Source organism: Montipora capricornis, chromosome 3, assembly GCF_036669925.1.
Source record: "Montipora capricornis isolate CH-2021 chromosome 3, ASM3666992v2, whole genome shotgun sequence".
Taxonomy (NCBI): Eukaryota; Metazoa; Cnidaria; class Anthozoa; order Scleractinia; family Acroporidae; genus Montipora; species Montipora capricornis.
This window is the reverse complement of record NC_090885.1, coordinates 47,920,290-47,940,688: the sequence shown is the minus strand read 5'-3', so window position 1 is coordinate 47,940,688 and position 20,399 is coordinate 47,920,290. Positions and strand designations below refer to the sequence as shown.

General features: G+C 39.6%; 1 protein-coding gene across 9 annotated transcripts in view; it reads right to left on the bottom strand.

Annotated features, from left to right (window-relative positions):
- Positions 1–9,230: 9,230 nt before the first annotated feature.
- LOC138043297 (rRNA N6-adenosine-methyltransferase ZCCHC4-like) overlaps positions 9,231–20,399 on the bottom strand; it is a 38,546-nt gene continuing 27,377 nt past the window's right edge. For 3 of the 9 annotated variants that reach the window (XM_068889495.1, XM_068889502.1, XM_068889503.1), the window contains 3 exons: positions 11,193–11,271; positions 10,347–10,459; positions 9,231–10,242 (listed from right to left, as the gene is read on the bottom strand). Coding sequence is in view for 2 of the 9 variants with exons in the window: in XM_068889504.1 (XP_068745605.1) it covers positions 16,331–17,382 (1,052 nt within the window). In the remaining 7 variants the exon portion in view is untranslated. The other 6 variants (XM_068889504.1, XM_068889505.1, XM_068889498.1 and 3 more) reach the window with 6 other exon arrangements.

The window sequence follows — 20,399 nt, the reverse complement described above, 5'->3', positions numbered from 1 at the left end:
ACGTCGAAGTCTATGAGAATAAGGAATGAAGTTCTTGACATGGAGTGGAATGGAGTTCTATGACTCCGATTTTTCCAGCAAATCAGAGGAGATGTGCAAGTTCTTCGAAAAACGTGGCTATCCTGTCTCTGTGGTCAAAGCGGGCCATCGTCGCGCCCATGCAACAATTTGATCGACAGTCAGCACTACAAACGTCACAAAAAGATAAGAATGACAGAAGTCCATTCACCCTCACTTTCCATCCTCATAATCACGCAGTCAAAAGTATCATTCTTAATAAAATTAAATTACTCCAAAATGATCCCGAGACTGGTAGAATCTTTTCGCAACCTCCACTTATTGCATTTAAACGCGACAAAAACGTAGGCAACTTTTTAGTTAGAAGCGCGCTCAAAACTAACGAGCAACCCGGCACTTTCAAATGTGCGCGTCACGATGCAAAACTTGTCTTTTCATTGTTAACACTAGCAAGATATCGGGACCTGAGCAATCTGTTAAGATCACCGATCGTTCACATGTACCTCCGCAAATGTCATTTGTTGCATAGCCTGTACGTTATGCAATAAATTATACATTGGCGAGACAGGTAGACGACTAGGCGACCGATTCCGCGAACACCTTTGCCATGTTGAGAAGAATGACAAGAATGCATCTAAGCCAGTCGCTCGTCATTTTAATTTCCCTAACGACTCCAAAAAACACATGGCTATCTGTGGTCTTTCCCTACATCTAGGTACGACGGAAAACCGCAAGAATCTGGAAGGAAATTGATCTTTCAAATCGGCACCCTTAATCCTTACGGTATTAACAAAGTTTTTCACTATTTCTCACGTTGCCATGTTACCACCAATAGCGTAGCTCCTACTCTACTATGTAAACTACACGTAGGCCACAATTCCTCGATTCGCTCTGACGAAGGGCTAAGGCTCGAAACGTAAGCTTTTAGAAACTCTGTACGGTGGCCAATTTACATTATCAACTCCGTTGATAAAACCAAATTTTTGTATACTACTTCCCCACCGACTCAGCACCACAGTTTCTTTAGAAACTGCCCCCTTCATAGATTGCAAATTACATTAGCATACTACATGAATAAAATATAATTATCAAATACGTATAAATGCAATATGCATAACCGAAAAACGTATTTAACAGGGTTAGCTCTTTGAAAAGAGCAGAAACTTTCTCCTTGAACCCCATGGACGACTGAGTAGTAGCGACTTCAGCTGGGAGTTGGTTCCGTCTCTGGAGGTTCAAGGGAAAAATGAGTATAGTAAAGGTCAAATGAACCAAACATTTGACCTTTTTTTCTTCAGTCAAATTTAAGTGAAATTTGTAGCTTCAGTACGAAATAAACATATTCTAGAGTTTCAAAGTGAACGGGTATAGTATCGCAGAGGTATTGGATGTTGAAAAGTGCTTCTTTTCGGCTTTCATTGTCGTAGAGCGATCGGGTCAATTGTCGGGAATTCATCGGAAATAATAGTTGTGACGTCACTAATGGCGTGCTGAAAAAGTGCGGTATGCAAATCTTACAAAATTCAGTATCCTCTTTAGGGGAAAATAATGGTGTTTTGTGCCGCAATAAACCGCAGGAACAATTCTAAGCCTAAAGTAAGCACGTTCAAGTTTCCCGACAACCCAAAACTACGGGAAAGATGGCTCATAAAAGTTAAAAGGGAATCGTTTGAACCTACCAAATATTCATGCGTTTGTGCAGACCATTTCACACCAGACAGCCTCAAATGAAATCTGGCAGTAAGGAGTTTGCTTGGTACAGCTTTCAAGCCACGAAGACTTCACGTTAAAGATGATGCCAAACCAACTATTTTCAAGTTCAAAGCGTGGAATCTGAAGCAAAAATATGTCAGAAAAGAAGCCACACCGAAGATCATTGTAGTCCGCTGAGTAAGCAGTTCCTCATCTATTCGTTCAGCATTTGCGAAACGCAGAAATGTAGAGAAAGGCATGAACCCATAGTGTTTAGCATATCAAGGAATATATTGAACATTGTTCCCTCGTTAATATCTATTGGGTCTTTTACTAAGTTTGCTGGCGTTGTGAAGATCTTAAATGTCCATCCAGAACGGTCCAAAGCTAACCTCGTCTACGCTGTAAAGCAGTATAACGCATTCTTAAACACTTACGAGTCTGGCAATAATTCAAAAGCGCACCCATTATTTGTTCACCACCTGACTCACAAAGCTTTACGCTTTGACTTTCATCAAAGACTACTGAATTTGTGAGAACATGTTTGATATAATGGACCACTATTACATGTACTCACGTTCAAAACAGACTGGCAGATCCTAGAGAGCTGGATCGAGGATCAATGAAGTCAAAGATTCATTGGATATATTCAAGAACGCGCGCAGTGTGTGTGAATGTAGCTAGTAACTATGGAAAGCATTAGTTTGATAGTATGAAAACCCGAAACTCCCAAGATGCATGCTAAATTAGCCACGTACACACGCTCTGTATTTTTAAGTGAGTCAGCGAGTCTTTGACGCCACTCCCGTCCTTCCTTGATCCAGCTCTCCCAACATTTTAAAGTTAGCAATGGCAGATCATCAAATTGAAAATTTGCAACTTATATTAGAATCAGAACTTAGAATTTTGTTAGTTGCATGTTACATGTAAGCAAAGATCAACACACGTTTGAAATCCAGGCGAAAAAGAACAATGATGATTTTTTGATTGCAGTGGCACTTTAAAGGCTAACTTGTATATATTGACTACAGTGTAGTATCCAGTGTTCAAATAGACAAAATCATGCATGCAACCCATTGCTTACGGATTTGTCTTACAGATTAATCAGGAGTGTCTTTTTTCCACAGGTTACATCAGGACTCTGTTTGATATGCTTCTACTATGAAGAAAGTTCCCATCGTACCATGCTGCAAAAAAGGGATCTCCAACCAATGTTGCAGGCCATCCCTAAACCCCTCACAAGTAAACATCGCAGACAAGAAAAGGAGGCAGTTGTAACACTGCATAAATCCAGATTTAACAAAGTAGCATGACTGCCTCCAAGTGACACAAGTTGCCAATCTTCAGTGAGCATATTCAGAACTCTTATAGCTATTACTTTCACTAGGAAAGCTCTCTCTAATTTTTTTTTTACCACACATGATGGAATTGCAATTCTCATTTTTCTTCCCAGCTTCTGGTGTATCCAAAAGGTTTATTGCCTATAGACAACATATCTGCATGTACTGACAGACAAGAGAAAAAAACTCGTCATTCAACAAAAAAAGAAAAAAAAATCATCTAAAGCAACAATTTTTTCACAGGTCTCTCACTCCAGTAACCACTGAAATTCTTAGCAGTATACTACCTGTATAAACCAATTTATATCAGAGGAAATAACCATTTTTGACATCTTTAAGGTTTAACATAAAGCAATGCTAGAGATCCTTTAGCAGCAATGTATGCTGGTATACATAATACTTGAAATACGTGTACCTATACAACGTGTTTGAAGCTCAAATGATTGTGCACATAGTACTGGTAACCCCACGACTATAGGTTAGTTGGAGATGGTGGAACAAGGTATTAAGTACCATGCAGTCATATTCATAAAGGCAAGTTATTACAAGTTGTGTCCTGGTATGTGTGGGTATATTTGTCCAGGAGGGGGTTAATCTACAAGATCTTAATCAGAACGGTACATGCACCTATTGCTCTTTTTTTTTAAACCAGAACATGACTATGCCCTTTTCCCTGGCAGTTTTGATTCTGAAAAAAAAACCATTGCAGGTGATTCCCTTACCACACCCTAGAGTATTTCAGTCACTACCCAAAAATCAGAAACCTTTCCAGGTCACACACACCTGTGTTGTTGATGTATAAGAAAAACATCCCATATGGAATATCATGGGCTATCTATGGGGCCTTCATGGAAAAGTGGTAAATTCTTTGTTCATGGTTGAAGTGCACTTAGCTATCAAGCTAGTTCACAGGCACCTCACTTTTAATAATATGAAAGAAACTTAAAAGAACATGATTAAGAACCCCAACTGGCATTTCATTTCAGCAGCATGTAATCAACGGCATGCTCTCACTATAAAAACTGACAACAACGACTACTATCAAGCCTTGGGCTTGTTCGGACAACGGAATGAAAGATCGGACTCACCAAAACAGTTGCATGGAAATTATGGTTAATTATAATTATTAATTTTATTGCATAACAGCAAACAGTGAAATTGTACAAAAACGCAAAGCAAACACATGAAATTTCTGAATTAAGAGGATAACGAAGGTACTTTATAATCTACGACGACATTTTCACAGTGTGGTAAACAAAAGAAAAGATATAGGCATCCGTGAGAAGATCTGAGAAGAGATATGGATGGACCAGTGCAAACAGAAGCACGTGGATCGGAAATACAGGTAATACCTGCACAGCTGGTATGGCTTCACAGTACCGAAAACATGCGTAAACCCCACAAAGAACAAAGCAAGTGCTTCAATTGAGTGACTGTACCGTATTTATTCACGGTTCTCAGACCTGCCAACCCCTGATAAAGGAAAATCTGGAGACCCATGAAAAAAAATCTGGAGATTCTATAAAAAATAATGAGATTCTATTTTTTTCCCGATCAAGATTAAACAAACCCCTTTTCCATCGAGGAAAGTCATTAACAGTTTATTTAAATGTTTTATTTGTGTTCCCTGTTGTAAGAAGATGCAGCTTTCTTTGATGATTGTAATAGGTCATCACTAGGACGAAACTTATAGCAAGGTGTCATGGGAGACGCCTGGCAATTAGGCCTCGTTCCCAGGGCCTACTCCCCTTTCAAAATGACGGACAGACACGAAGAAAAACGATTAAGTTTATTGAACACAAACGAAAATCACAGCTGGGTACAAAAAAGTAAGAACAGTGTTCTTCTTTATTAGTTTTTCAATTTAGGGCACAAGCATTCCTCGTTAATTTCCCATTTTTATTCTGATTCAACAACTTAAATCATTTCAGAATGATCTTTCCCAAAACCCGTGAGATTGAGGAGCCTTGTCGTGAGACCGTGAGAAATGACAAAAAATCGTGAGACTCACGGCAGAACCGTGAGAGCTGGCAGTTCTGGATTCTACAGCCACCTTTCACAGGCGAAATGAGTAAACGAACGCTCACCAATCTACGTGACCAATTCGCACCGTACATAGAGTAATCGGCGGTTGCAGCATACGAATCCGTAGCAGTTCATATTGGTAATTAAGGCTCTAAGTTAAAAACTGCAGATTCGACCCCCTCAGCAATTTTGAAAGTGAGTAAAAACAGAATTAAAACAAATTACTATCCTCTTCAGCTCACCAACAGTGACGTCACAGTAATGTTAGCTAGTTTCCATTCCTCCTATTTCTATGAGCGGCCATTTCAGAAGCGTTTTCGTGAGTTCCTCAGATATTTCCGTACTTCTATATGCTCAGATTGGGCAATTTCTTTGTGATTTTGAGTTACAATGGTTGTTTTGGTCTTCGTACACTTTTAAAAGGCGAAAAGAAAAATTCCAAAATTTTGGTTCATTTGACTTTCAAAAGTAAAGGGTATAGTTTGCAAGCAGTTTACTCTAGCATAGGGTATATAAATCAAAGCCTCTGGGTCTAGAATAGGGTATCATTTTTCACGAAACTGACCAGTTGGTTGAAGATTTTATCTAGACGAAGGAAACCAGGAATTGCTACTCAAAAATATAAAAAAATGAAATCGGCAAGTTTAAATTTTCACGACTCAGCCTCAACAGCGTTGATAGACGACTATCGTAAAACGCTACGGGATATTATTAACTGTCAAATATCTGGATTCAGACGGAAATCGGTGGTATTAATACTGGTTAAAATTAAACAATTTATTGTCTTGATAATGCGTACGTACGTGCTTGGCATTGCTGGACAAGTATAAATAAATCCTTTTTTAATAAAGAAGTGATTGTGGTATAAGGTTTTGTTTTTGCTTTGTTTTAGACTGTGCTAGTGACCTTAGTTTCTGGAAAACAGCTACTCTAGGATAGAAGTGATTTGGGGAGTTTACTCTAGTATAGGGTAGCAAAATCCAGCTGAAACTAGCTCTGGTGTAGGCTAAGGGTTCCAGGGTCCCAGCGGCATATCCCCACCCAGAAATTCCTTAAGTACCCCCCCCCCCCCAACCCCCGGGTCTCACGCCTGTGGCCAAAGACATCAATTTCCCCCGTCGACGTCAATTTCTCACTCCTAACTTAGGCCATCCCCTTTTTTTTTTTTTGTTTTTGTTTAGCGTCGAATGCGTTTCCTGATATTGGGTCGGTCGGTCGGATTGAAAAAAAAAACCTAAAAAAGAAATCATAAGCATTCTCGGAATCGGAGGCCTGGTACCTCGGCATCATAGCTGTGGAGCAAGGGAAACAACAAAACGTGAACCCAAAATCAATATAGCGGAAACGTTGGCGGATGTTGTGGCAAAATTAAGACAGCATGGGAAAAAGGATCAACCACCGAAACTCCTGTGCGACATAAAAATGGCTTAAAAACGTCGTTAGCTTTTTTTTTTTTTTTGGAAAATGCCCAAAATTTGGGTCGGTCGGACGACGCGAAACGGAAAAAAAAAGGGAATGGCCTTACTAATCCAGATGACTTGCGCATTAACTACTAACAGCAAAATTCCCCGAAGTTGTTCCAATAAACAGCTCTTGATGTCGATTTTGAGTCCTAAGTGTATCACAACGCTCTAAAATGTCACGTTTCAGTTTGCATTTGCGACGATCTCGAGTCTCGTGAAGATAAACGTGGCGTGACTATTTTGAATTGTATTACCTTTCCTGTGCTTTGGTTTCTATTGTTACCCGTAAAGGTCTTTAAGGGGCTAGGTCACGCAATTTTAGGCAATTTCAGCACCGTTCGAGTTGTCATGGAATTAACTAAAATATCAAAATAACTGTTCAAAACTATAGAAGAACTCTAACAAAACACAGAGAAGCCAAGAAGGGCCATGGATGGACAAAACTGGAGAGGATTGAAATGGATTGAATTTGGGTAAATTTGAAAAACGTCGGCCCACTTTTTTTTCAAATTTATATCAGTCTATATCAAAATGTCATTAACAACGCTGGAAAACCATTCTCAGTTGCTATGTGGCCGTGATTTTGCAAATGAAAGACTCTTGCTCTGCCAATTTGACGTTTAGAGCTCATAATTAACAAAATTAAACAAAATTACCTAAAATAGCGTGACCTAGCCCCTTTAAAAACAACGTTCGGAAGCCATTGCAAAAGCTTCAAATAGGTTCGGAAGTGCTCAGAAGTAGTCCAAACATCTTCGGACATTTTCGGGAGCGTTCGGGATTCGTCGGAAGTCGCCGGAGCGTTTTCGGAAATCCCGATTTTGAGAAGAAACAGACTCGATGATTCTTGAACATTGGACGTCAGTGAAAACAACTAAAACACGTTACCAACAAAACTTGAGTTGCTTACTTAACTTCACACGTTGTGTGTGCTTGAAATATTGAAATCGGTAACGACATTTAGGTTGTTTCAATTACAAACTTAAAGTGTTAAGCTTACAATTATGCAAGATTGCATATTCGGTGAATTTGGAGGGAGGATTACACCGGCCTTTGGCGTTATATATATAGTCGAAAGGTACCTGAAGCGAACATTCCCCATGCTTGAAACGTGTATTTCGTAAATTGAAGGCGAATGTTTCTGTTGGAATTCCTCCCACGTTAAATTGCCAAAATCTACCTCGCCACCACAAGCCCACTTCAAATAAAGTGTATCAAGCACCGTGAATGGCAAAGACACTACATCTCTTCCTGTGCACTTTCGCCATTGAAGTAAAACTGAGATGGAAATTTTGTTTCCAAAAAATTCTCAAAGATAATGCATGGCTGGTTTTCCCCAGAGTCTTGGTTTAGCAATGGTGTCAATAGAAATGCACCAAAAACTGCAAACCATTAGGGGTTGAAAAACGATACATATTAGTCTAAGAAAGAAAACTTCGGTCGCACGAGTACATAAAAAGGCGACATATTTGTCACTTCTCACGTACAGATTTTTTCTGTTTTTTGTTAAAATGGACAAAATCAGGAAAGGAAGTGATCTACGAAAAGAAAACTGAGGGTCACCGAGAATTCAAGAGAGTAAAATCGCTGCGAAGTTCTCAAAGCGATTGTCCTTTCGCACTGTCACGTCATTGCGCGACATTTCCGAGAAGACCTGGGTCCACAGCTATCCCATGATGCCACACGCTTTCACGTTCCATTCTTGTGGGAAATGTTTGCGCCTTTAGCATCGTGTTTACCTTCGTGGTATGCGATGCATAACCTGTGCGCGACATGCGCGAAAAAATGCACAGTAGCAATGGGCGCGAACGTCCTTAAGTACATAAACAGAAGACTCAAAACGTCATTAACTCTAAGGGCGCGTTCGATTGACCCTATTCCGGAGTAAAAATACGTGGAATGATGATTAAAATGGTATGTTTGGTGCGTTTCGAAGCTGCAAGTATAATAAAAATATGTTTAAATAGCATTTTAGCAAATGTTTGACAAAACGAAGGATTTCCAACTTGTATTCCGTGTATTCCTATTCCGGAATACGGTCGATCGAACGCACCCTAAGAAACAAGTCCAAGATACAAGTTATCATAGTGCTTCCAGCGCTGAGCCTGGCTTCTCGCATATTTTGCAGCCCTTGCAATTTTGCATTTTTGTTTTATAAGGCATAAGTGTAGAATTACTTGTTCTGTTTATTATTCTCCGCACCCGTTGCTATCATATATTCACATGCTCAAATTTTCATTGCAAAGCGCTGAAATATTTTCAAGACTTATGCCTGATTCTAAAGTGTTATGGTACGGTCATCCTTTGCAAGTAATTTCTCTGCTTTCATTTTAATCTCATTTTCAGAGATGGGTATCATGCATGAAGTAAAGTTTATTGGTCGTGATGCTCATTGGTACACAAGCAAGGTCAAAGAGGCGATTCACATGAGAAATTCCGGTAGCATGGATGCCCACGATCAAGAAACACAACAACAGGAGAACAGTACGACAGCGGACCGCCGAAGGAACAACACACCGAAACAGCGAGGATCGAAATGCACCAATCACAGCTGCTCAAAACCAACCAATCACAGCGGAGCATCCTGCCTAAAAGGTTTTAATACGCGTATCCAGTCGACCTCATCGCCTGATGAAGACTAGCAGTATGCAATCGAAACGTCGTGATCTACATCACAAGTGACCACATCGTGAGACAAACGAGAATACTTTATAATGATGATTGTAACTGTACGGTACTAACATTTCCCCTCCTTTTCCAGTTATCCATTTACTATTTTTTACCTTAATACACCAAAAATAACTATTGTGTGAGAATTTATACAAACAAACTAAGGCCTCGAAATACCCCTATGATTGGCCATCCAATATTACTCCAGTTGATTCGTAGGGATGATACATAGACCGTAGAAAATATGTTCTGCATAAGTTAAGTTCTGCATAAGTAAGAGGACCCTAAAAATATCCATCGCATGGTAAGTCAAAGGTCTTGGTGACCAAATATTAGCAAAATCGTAAAATCGTAGGACTAGTAACCAGGACTAGTAGCCAGTGGACTAGACAAAGCATGTCATCCTCCGTGTTGACCACATTAAAAAGAACAAATAAACTTGCGTTAGCCTTCAGTTTGAAATTTATGGCTTCGGTTAATACATATAGATTCCCAACCTCGCACAAGTGTAAAGCTTGGCGAACTGTATCACGCGGGGAACCGTGCTTTGGTACTGGAATATTCTTCTTAGAGCCGGACTACTTTGCATTGTTCTTATCGACACAGAACATGAAAGTTCCTTCACACTCGCAACTCGTGAAAATGGATAACTTAGGGTAAGTGCCGATAGATTCGAACTATGACGCTACTCCGGGTGGACTGACACCTCAGGACGCGGACAGAATGCTTGGGATCTCAGTATGAATGGCAGCGGACATTCACGTGTTTGTACTTATCGGTAAGCCGCTGGCCAGGCAGACCCATAGCTTGCTTTGGTTCTGAAGTCTTCTATTGATTTCAGCCAATGCTGATGTGAGGGATTTGCTTTTATCTCTCGGCTGTTCAGAGTCAACATTTTTCTCTGTTGGTTGACATGTTTGTACGGTCAGCTTCTCTGTATTTCTTTTTGTTGTCGCTTCTTGCTTCAACAGCAATGGGCGAATTCTTTTCCTTTTTCTTCCACTTCGAAATCTGTTATTCAAAGATTTGCTTTCCTGAAATTGAACAATATACAAGAATATTGTATACTAGTGACATTTATATTTTGCTTTAAATTCATGTAGCAAAAAAGGGCAATAATTCATCTCCAGGCACGCACTTCTCTCTTAAGGGTCTTTCCAGGCTTTGCTAGATTTCTTCTCATTCGTGGCTTCCGCGCTTGATTTTTACTTTCTTGTATCACTAGGCGAGTGTATAACTCAGCTCTGTAATCTGAAGAGGATAAAAGAGGCGGTTAAAGAGATATTTGATACCATTGTTCAGAGAAACGCTTGTCTTGTTAACTGTTGTCATGCACGCCGTCTCCCTTCAGTAGTTAAGACTCAGGGGCACGTGATCTTGGCACATCCACTAAGCCGCACCGATTCTAAGCTGCAATAGAGAGAGTTTCAATCGAGTATGGTAAAACCAAAACCAAAGTAATTACTTTGGCCAATCAATAAGGACGGAGACAATCCAGTAAACCGATCAAAACTTAAAGTAATTACACATAGCCGACACAAAGCGCGGGAAAATGTGAACGCGAAAGCCACGATTGGTTTTGGTTTCACTTCTGATTGGTTGAAAAAGTGGCGCGAGAAGAGTTGAAAATCATCGCAGGTAAGCAGCAACTTGAGCAGCCAGTGCGAAAAAAGCCTGTCCCGTCCCTGTTCACGCTAGGCCTTTTTTAGCCTTTCTTTGCAACTACTTAAGTTGCCGCTTCCAAGTCTCGTGAATTTCAATTTCCGCACCTCATATATTCTATATCATTCATTCACTCATACTGTACAAACGGGACAGCCTAGGTTTCAGTCTTGATCGGGTCGGCGGTGCGGTCATGAATGTCAGTGCCGTAGGTTGCGATGCGACTTCATTAAAATTTGGTCTTTCGGTAGGCGTCCTCTCCTCGTTCCTATTCCAGTGACAAAAATTATAATTCAAAAGTACTGAATTGAGTTCAAATCACCTGAAAACCTTTTTCCAGCAATGGTAAGTGTCTCTGTCAATACATGACCACACTGACAACAAGTCCCTGATTCAGGAATCTGTTGAACAAGAGAGAAAATTACACATTTTTTCGCATTTTTTATTGCTTTTTTGCTCTTATAAAAAGCGACGACAGTAATTATGAACCATATATCATTTTTTAGTTGTTCAGTGAAAAAGTCACGTTCAATCCATCCCAGTTTTTAATGTGCAACTGTTTCCATTATTTTACTGGTATAGACGGAGAACTGAAGAAAGAGAAAGTGAAAATTGAAGGGAAAACTCGTCAGGAGCGATTAGACAGAGAACAATATATGAAGAGGTAAGAGCCGATTTACACGATACTATTTGTCGCATGCGACAAGCTTACAACAGGCCTACAACTCGTTTATGATTCAACGAACGAAACGATATATGAAAGGAATCAACTATTGAATTGCGGATATCATGAAATCAAATGAAGCTATGATCCTCGCAGTTATGAACGCAACTTAGCAATTGCGTAGATAAGCCTGAAAATGTCATTACTTCAACGGGGTTTGAACCCGCAATTGCTAAAATTGCGTTCATAACTGCGAGGATCATAGATTCATTTGATTTCGTTTATTATTGTCGTGTACGTCAGAAAAAATGTCGTAACATTTTAAAGCTTGTTTTAAAACACTGCGACAATCGTAAGTCATGTCGTAGGCCTGTCGCCAAAAACTGTACGCGTGTAAATCGGCCCTAAAGAGCCATTCCATTTACGCTCAGAGGACCCTGTATGTTGTCCAAAACCGATTAATTCATAAAAACTAATATCACTCCCGTGACAATCCCCGCAAACAAACAGGGCTCTTAATCACGAAAGTTAAGGGAACAAATGTTTGTTAAGTTGATCCGACCTGACAACTAATACAGCTAGTCGGGTGATATTATTACTTATTAAATTCTCAACCTCGGATAATGCATTTCGCGTGCTCTTGGTTTGACCTTATATGGTAAATGATTGCGTTAGGCGTTGCTAAACTAAAAATGTTTTCGTCGGAATGCCAAATTTCTCTTTGAATAAAGCCAAGAAGGAGAAAAAAAACTTTTTTTGTAGAAAGTTTGGATCAATTCCGACGTTTAGAACTACGCGAAAAGGCAAGAAATGTTTTTGTGATGAGCCTGCGTCTGTCTGACAACAAGGTACTACGCAACATCGCATCAGTTCTCATCAAGTTTTTTTCGATTTCGTTCGGATTTGCTCGCTTTTTCCGCTCGTATTTCGTACTTCCAAATTTTTGGAGTTGAAGGAATTTAATAAAACAATTATTCCATTCGCGCTTATTGGATATGAGACTGGTTATAGCCAACTCGGCGCTAAGCGCCTCGTTGGCTATTTACCATGTCATATCCAACGCGCGCTTATGGAATAATTGTTAAATATTCGTTACCACGTTCTATGATGCATAAACTGAAACTGACATCTACTGCCTGAGGCGCAGTGCGTTGGCCTTCGAGCAGGGCGTAACTAGATCAATGATAGTAAAGGCGAGTGTTACTTTCAACATTGTACCCTAAATATCACCGTATATCTGATATTGAAGCTCATAAATATAGAGATAGTTTGAACTTCCGGTCTTTTTCGTAAAAGAGCTTCGAACCATCTGTTCAGAGTTCGTCACGGTTCCCTCTGTGCCACTGACGTAATGGAAACATCTTATTTACTCTCTATTGATAACGAGAAGATTGTCTAAGTGATGGCTTGAAGAGAAGTTATGAAAAAGAAGAACGTGCACCGCCGGCGAAAAGAAAGTGTCTGTGAGAGGGCCGTCCCCACATCATGTGAACTCATCTGCCGTGGATATTCGTCTTCCTGATCTTCCTTGTCAACGTTCTGAGAGTAATTAATAAGGTGTTTGACCTAACTCACATATTTTTGCTTTTGCAATTCAGACAGACCGAGAGAGACTAATTTCATCCAACTGGCTAGGACAAATTACTTGCTTCATATTTTACAGGACCCATGATTTCTTAGGCACATTATTACCCCAGCATACTCCGTTCTCAAGGGATAAAAAACTTCTAATAAAGCCGCAAATGCTGCTACACTGTACCTCATTCAAAAGTGACAAAAGTTCAACCTTTATCAACGAACTCTTATTCACGACATCTACTGTCGGTTGTCACATCAAGGCAATACCCCTTAAAGCACAGAATTTCTCAAACGAATCAATTTAGTAGAATGAATTGAATTGAAAGTTTGAAGATTAAAGAATGAATTCTCGCTCAAGATGAACTTAATGTGAACATTTTCTTTTTATTTAACTCGCCTAAACAGGTTGGGGCCTACAGCCAATGCGTTTGGTGTAATGATAAGAAGAGAATCCTCAATTGTTCTGTCATCAATATCCTGCGCGCCTTAGTGAATTCAAACGTACATCCACTGTGACAATAACTCAATCGATGCTTGTTCGGTTATAGCGTTCATTGGTATTTGTTCAATTATTCTATTTTAAAGAAAATAAAACAGCATAGCCTGTCTGTCAAAAAAAGCGGCCAAAGGCAACACATTTCTTGCCTCCTCTTAGTACTCTTGACCTCGCAGTCAGTGAAACTGATGGCAGAGAATCAGGCACAATAAATGATCCTCAGCAGCATTTGATTCTAATCGTTATTCTGTTATCGAAATATTCATTGATCACATCGACTTTGAGATTGAACCAAACTGGTTTCTTCGCTTTAAATTCCTACCGTATAGCTTACCTGTTTGTTACAAGCGACACACTGCCTTGTAGCCGCCATATTGCCGACACTCAGCAATTCATTTTACTCGATTCACAACCGAACGCTATCGCGTCATAGCACATGTGACTCTTGCATCGCGAAATATTGCAATTGAAGAAATTCAAGACTTATTACTGCTTCGTGGTTATATCTTAAATCATCAAAATGATTTTGAGGAGGTGTTTGTTTTAAATATAGAGCTACATCATGATATTTTAATCGTTCAAGAACATCACGTTCCTTTGTTTGCATAACTTCATCTAGCTTTTTTGTAGTGACAGGTGGAAACAACTCGAGGCATAAATTAACCGTAAGGATTTAAACATGAACATGTCTGGCGATCAATTGTCTGATAACTGTCTGCAATAATATACGGGAAGGCCTTTACAGCTCGAATACTGAGAAATAAAACAGAAAGAACCTCTTGTTAGTCCAAGGAAACTCCAACAATAGCGTACTGAAATTAAAACTGACCGGCGAAATATACAACCACTGGTCTCAAAGAGAGAGGGACTATGTCTGTAGGGTAACGAGGAACCGTTTAGAGAGGTCTGCCTTGTTTGTTCTTCGTAGTTGGTATAGCAGCATGGATGGCACTCAAGAAATTAATGTAAAAACTAAAAATTCAATACTATTAACCATAGAATACGAACACTATGATGCCAGTCTGTCATCAATGCGTTTTTAGTTTCACTTTTACAACTAAAACATCATTCACTTTTATTCAAGTCAGCTGACTAAAAAATCCATGTTTTGCGTTCCGGCCAGACGCAGATATTTACGACTCTCGAGCACAAAAAAAATAAATAAACCCCCACCCTAAACATTATATAGCCGCGTCGTATATCCTTCCGTTATTGAAACTGATGAGATTGGTTAATTTCTGCGTGGTCTCTCTGCCTTTCTTGCCTTTTACCACAAGTGATCATTGCAAGACAAGTTTCATTCTCCAAATTAGAGTTACGCATAAATTTCAATAAACTATTCATTATTTCTGGAGCAAATTTTAGTACAACGATCCCTTTGCTATGTAGTTCAAGCCCCAATCAACTGTTTCGTTCGTCAATGCCGTCAAAACTGAGCCAATCACAGCGCTGAATGTGACACATTTACCCGTTTGGCTACAGTGATTGACGGAAGCGAAAAACCTTGCAGGTTCATGAAAGGTCCTTCATTATATACATAGCGAGAATTACATACGATAAACCCTGCAAGTAGAATTCTTTATTTGGTATCTTTGACATGTGAAGAGAGTGATACGTCCAATCATCTTCGCGTATAGCATTCTTCACATGTGAAAAATATTACCAACCACAGTCCAGAGTAGAATCACTTAGCCAATCGGAGCAAGGCATTCAAATAGCTTCCGAAAAGCGCGGTCTTGAAATCAGTTCCCGCTCGAAATTTGTTTCGAAAACATGGCTTCGGCTTCCTGTTTTGCCGTTAGATGATTTTACCGAGACGCAATCGCTAATCTGACAGTGATTAGGGACAAGCGAAAGGATTTGACACTTGCATCTGCGACTTGGGAAGTGATAGTGATTTATAGCTTATGTGGGCTCTTTGTCGTCTTGTTGCTGGACTGGAAACCGGATTTGTATTATTATTATTACGCTCGCTTGCTCAGATCAGTTTTGAATTTTTTGCTGTTCTGCATGTAAGGTCATGGCATCGGGGAAGATGTAAGTGATTCCAAGTATATGTTTAATTCTCGTTATCATATATATGACTGGATTTACGAAAAGGTGCCTCATAATGCTGGGACAACTCAGCACTTTGAGATGCAGAACAAAATTCTTTCACAGCTATGATTCCAGCTAGGAACAAACTTTGACCCCTTCAACCCCAACAATGCCACTTACAGATTTAACTCTGTATAACGCCAGATTATATTGACTTGGAAAACGTTTGAACAATTTGAACAGTTGTATTCTTGTTTTAGTGGAGGTTTCCTTTAAATACATACATTTCTTTCAGTAATGATTTAAAAAGGTAACTTTTGGTCTTCCATCACTTAGTGGGAGGGTGAGGTATTGACAAGTTGAATACAATACTAATAAACGCTAAGAATTTTAATATACTTTGCGCAATTGCCTTTATTTATATCTTTTGTACCGTGAGTAAGATTGGGAGAACTGGGCCAAACAATGATAATTTGAACCTGGAAAAACAAGCATCATATTTCTCTAACGAGTTAAGATGCGGATCATCACGGGTTGTCAAGTTCCCACAACGAAGTCCTTTACAAATCACCATCGACGGTTGGCCCGGTAACGTTTTCCCTTGCGTAACGTAAAAGAAAGGAATGCTAAGCATTTCGATTTGTTCAAAAGTTGGTGTAGCCTCATATCAGCTGGTCTTAAATTGTTAGTTCAGTGTGACATTGTCCAAAACAACAGAATCACTTTTCCAGCGTCCAATACGCTCGCCCACATTGTCACAATCCACAGTGCTTACAGTGAAAGATGACCCTCTTGCCTTTGCCCGAAAGTCTGCGTTAGCTGAAGTCTCAGTGGTTCTATCGTACCTTTTACGGAGACGTTGGTATAGTTTACGAAATGCCCGTCTGTAGCTGCGATTAAGACAAGAGTAGATAATAGGGTTTAAAAAAGAACTACAATATTCCATCCACTTGATAACATTGAACAGTGAGGGAGGAACAACGACTGACTGGTCATGCGCGATCGAGAGGACGATAGCGAAGAATGGTCCCCAGCACAACACGAACAAGCCGATCAAGATGGCTATTGTTTTCGCGGCTTTGACGTCACTGGCGTAGTTACGACCATTGCGCATTCGATGAACCTGTTGTCTAGCAACCAGATAAATCCTTGTGTACATGATTATCATGATGAACAGCGGTATAAAAAAACTAGTTGAAGAAACGAAATGCATATAGCTTGTGCTAGTGGGCCAGGTTGCTAATCGCAGTCCCGAAACTAGCATGGAATACAACCAAACAAAGACAATCATAGAAACAGCACGAAAAGAAGTCATTACATTCGGGTAGTTAAAGGGCTCAGTGATTGCAGCATGGCGGTCAACTGACACAGCTGTCAGATTCATAATTGACGCTGTCCCGCATAGAATATCCATGCAATTCCAGAATGTTCTCAGTGACGGACTAAACAACCATTTCATGGAGGTTAGTTGCAATGCACACCAAAAGGGCATCGCCACAACGGCCACAAGAATGTCGGCTGCGCTCAAACTGATAACAAAATAATGGCAAACTGTCCTTAAGTCCTTAAATAAATAAAACATTATGCAGACTAAACAATTACTGATCAAGGTACAAATTATTAGCAGGGCGACCAAAAAAGCCGCAAAGATATCTCCAATATCTGGATCAGCAACTGAATGTGATTGGTTGGTGATAGCTGATGTTGACGAATTCATTCTTGTGGCTGTTGCCTCAACTGAAAAATAAATAATATTGGCACGTCTCACTATTGAATCAGTGCAATTTTCTATTTAAATGAGACAAGACTCAGTTTAAGAAATATGCCAGTCTGCGAGTCTTAACCCTAACCCCTAACTCTAACCCTTACCCGATCCCTATGCATCTAAGTTTGGAGGAAATATCAAAAAACATTTCACTTGGTAAGGCATAACAACTGACTAACCCTAACACATTCCTTTATTTGCACGGTTATTTCATTTCACTTTCAGAAATCCATTTAGATCTGAGTAGATCACTGCTCCGAACAAACGTGGCTTAAAACCTCCTTGTTGTCGATGTTTCTTCTAATAAATTTGAGTTAGTGACGAAATATTGTCACCTACGCCCGCTTTGTACGTAATGCACGGATCTCAATGGGGTCAGCTTAGCCTCTTCTATGGTTTTGGGATTCCGTTTTCGGTTACTTTTTCTTCCTGGGATGGTTAACAGAAAGGAAGCCATTCAAATGATTGTTTTCTAGGGTTGACGATTAACTTGATAACTGATGGGTAATATCAAGTTTTTGTTTTTTGTTACCATGGTACGAAATAAAGATGTTTGGCTACGAATTTTCTGTTTTCTCTTTTAATTTTGTCCTGACTGATGCATCATGCTTCTCGAAATCACCCCTGGGAAATGGATGTCCGTGCAGAAAACTGAATAGTTTGATTCAACCAGACGCATGTTTCCAGGAAACCTATGGGTCATCAAGTTAGGGCCTCATACGCCAGTAAATCAAAGTGCACCTAACCCTCAAAATTTTTACTCAAGGGCCCCCAGACGGATTTTTCACGCGTTGCTAAGAAAGTGAAATGTTACTTCCGGTAACTGACGTCATCATATCATGAGCTGACAAGAAAACCCACTCACAAGCAAAAGTCACCCCACAAACTGTTGTTTCCACCCAAGGTTTTTCCTCGCCCTTCCTCGCGCTCGTTCTCAGATCAACTACGCATGCGTAAAGGAACTGACTTGCGGTTTGAAGAAAAAAGCTAAATTTCCGGCGGTTTTAAATTGATTGAAATTTTTTTTTACATGGCACGTTTCACCCCCAAATACAGAATATAGCTAAGCAAAGATTTTTTAAAATCATCTTTTTTGAAAAAGTTATGGGTATTTCAGTATCGTTTATGTCTTTAAAAAGAACATTTTTCAAAATAAAAAGAAAACCATGCTTGGGTGGATGCAAAACGAATACAAATTATCAAACCATCGATTAAATACCCAAATTGCGTAGCACGGAGACAAGTTTAGAGTTTTCTTTTATTGGTCACGTGACCATGGGCGTGGTATGATGACGTCATATTTAGGGTCATTGGCTTACAAAAGTTGGAAACGGACCAAAATAATTACTTAACCGTTACATCCTTAGCAACGCACCCCAAAAAATACGTCAGTGGGCCCTTACGCAAAAATTAACTATCAAACATACATTTACCTTTGCTCGGCTCTATATTTTGCTTTTTAATGTGCCTGATAAGGTATGTAAGAGAAAGATCCCGGCAATCGTTTTTCCCATGGCCGAGGCTGTGAGAGGCATGGGCCTATTCCTTTGGTGACGTCATAAACTACTTGACGTTATAGTTCTGAAAGAATTTTGGCAATGTAAATTAGTTCTTGACGTCACTGAAGGAATAGATAGATACCTCTCACTATAGCTCGGCAATGGGACAGATGAATGGCATCTTTGTTAATCTCCCGTACCTCATTAGGCCTATTAAAAGTAACATCTGGAGAAACAAAGGTAAAATATATGTTAGACATTTCACCTTTACAAAAGAAAAGACTTTGAGGTTAGGTGCAGCCATCGGCAGTTCGTGACGAGTGCCAGTTTCGCTTGTGCTTAAAAACTGAAAAGAAACTGTCATTACCACATTATATCTGCAACTCAGTCATATCATCGTTGAGGTAAAACGTACCTTTAAAATAAACCCGCGGTTTGAATTCCCCCAAACTGTGAAGCCAATTTTACTACTTATTCAGTTTCGTTTAAAATACGACATCGGCGGCCAGTAATAATCCTAATTTTAAACATGTGTAGATATTGTTCCGTTTTCTGACAGTAATAATGATCGACACTATCTAGATGGAAACGACATTTTAAAGTATAATTCAAAGCAAACGGAACAATTTTCAAGTATTATGTCATTTAAATATTCCCATATCCCCCTGCGTTCTTTCTTTATTTACCCCTCACAATTCTCAAGCTACCACTTATCTATATAACGGAATAGAGTAATTTAACGAAGTGTTGGAGTAAATTTAACAGAATGTAATGTCATGTTAAAGTGAAAAACACCAAAAGTCAATATTTGTTAAGCTGGCTCGACTTTGGCAAATTAGTTTGGAGATTTTTGGATTAATATAGGCACAGGTGTCCCAAGCTCTACGATTCGCGCGTGACTGAAATTGAACATAATATCGCAATTACAAAGGTTTGTGTGGGGAAAAATGTCTCGAATTGGAAGGCAAATTTAGGAGTTATATTTCAATAAAATTCTCTCACCTGAACTCCTTTGTAGATGACGAACAAAAGAAGCTGATTTGAGATCTTTTGTTTTCGTTCACCAACATGGTGGCGATGAAGTCACATGAAAACCTCCTATCGGAAGGCAAAATTAGGAGTGATTTTTCAATAAAATTTTCTTGAGATATCTAGGTCGATTTGAAGCGATTTCGTAGAGTTTCTTTTCCAGATGTTGCTCACTCTATTACATCTTACCAAACTAGGAGAGTAGCCACCGAATCCGTTGACAAAAAACAGACAAAAATTCGTTTCAAATGCTCCAATCGCATTTAAATCACACGTGGAGCACGGTAGATAGTAACAGAACACATCCATTGAAGGTTTCAGGGGACCATTAACGTGGCGAGGGAATTATTCCTGAATAATAACCACAATTTTCGGTCGAGATCCATCGAAATAGCAGGGGCACCCAACGTCAATTTTTGGAAAATATCTGTTCGGAAGAATTTTCGGAACATTTGTTGTAA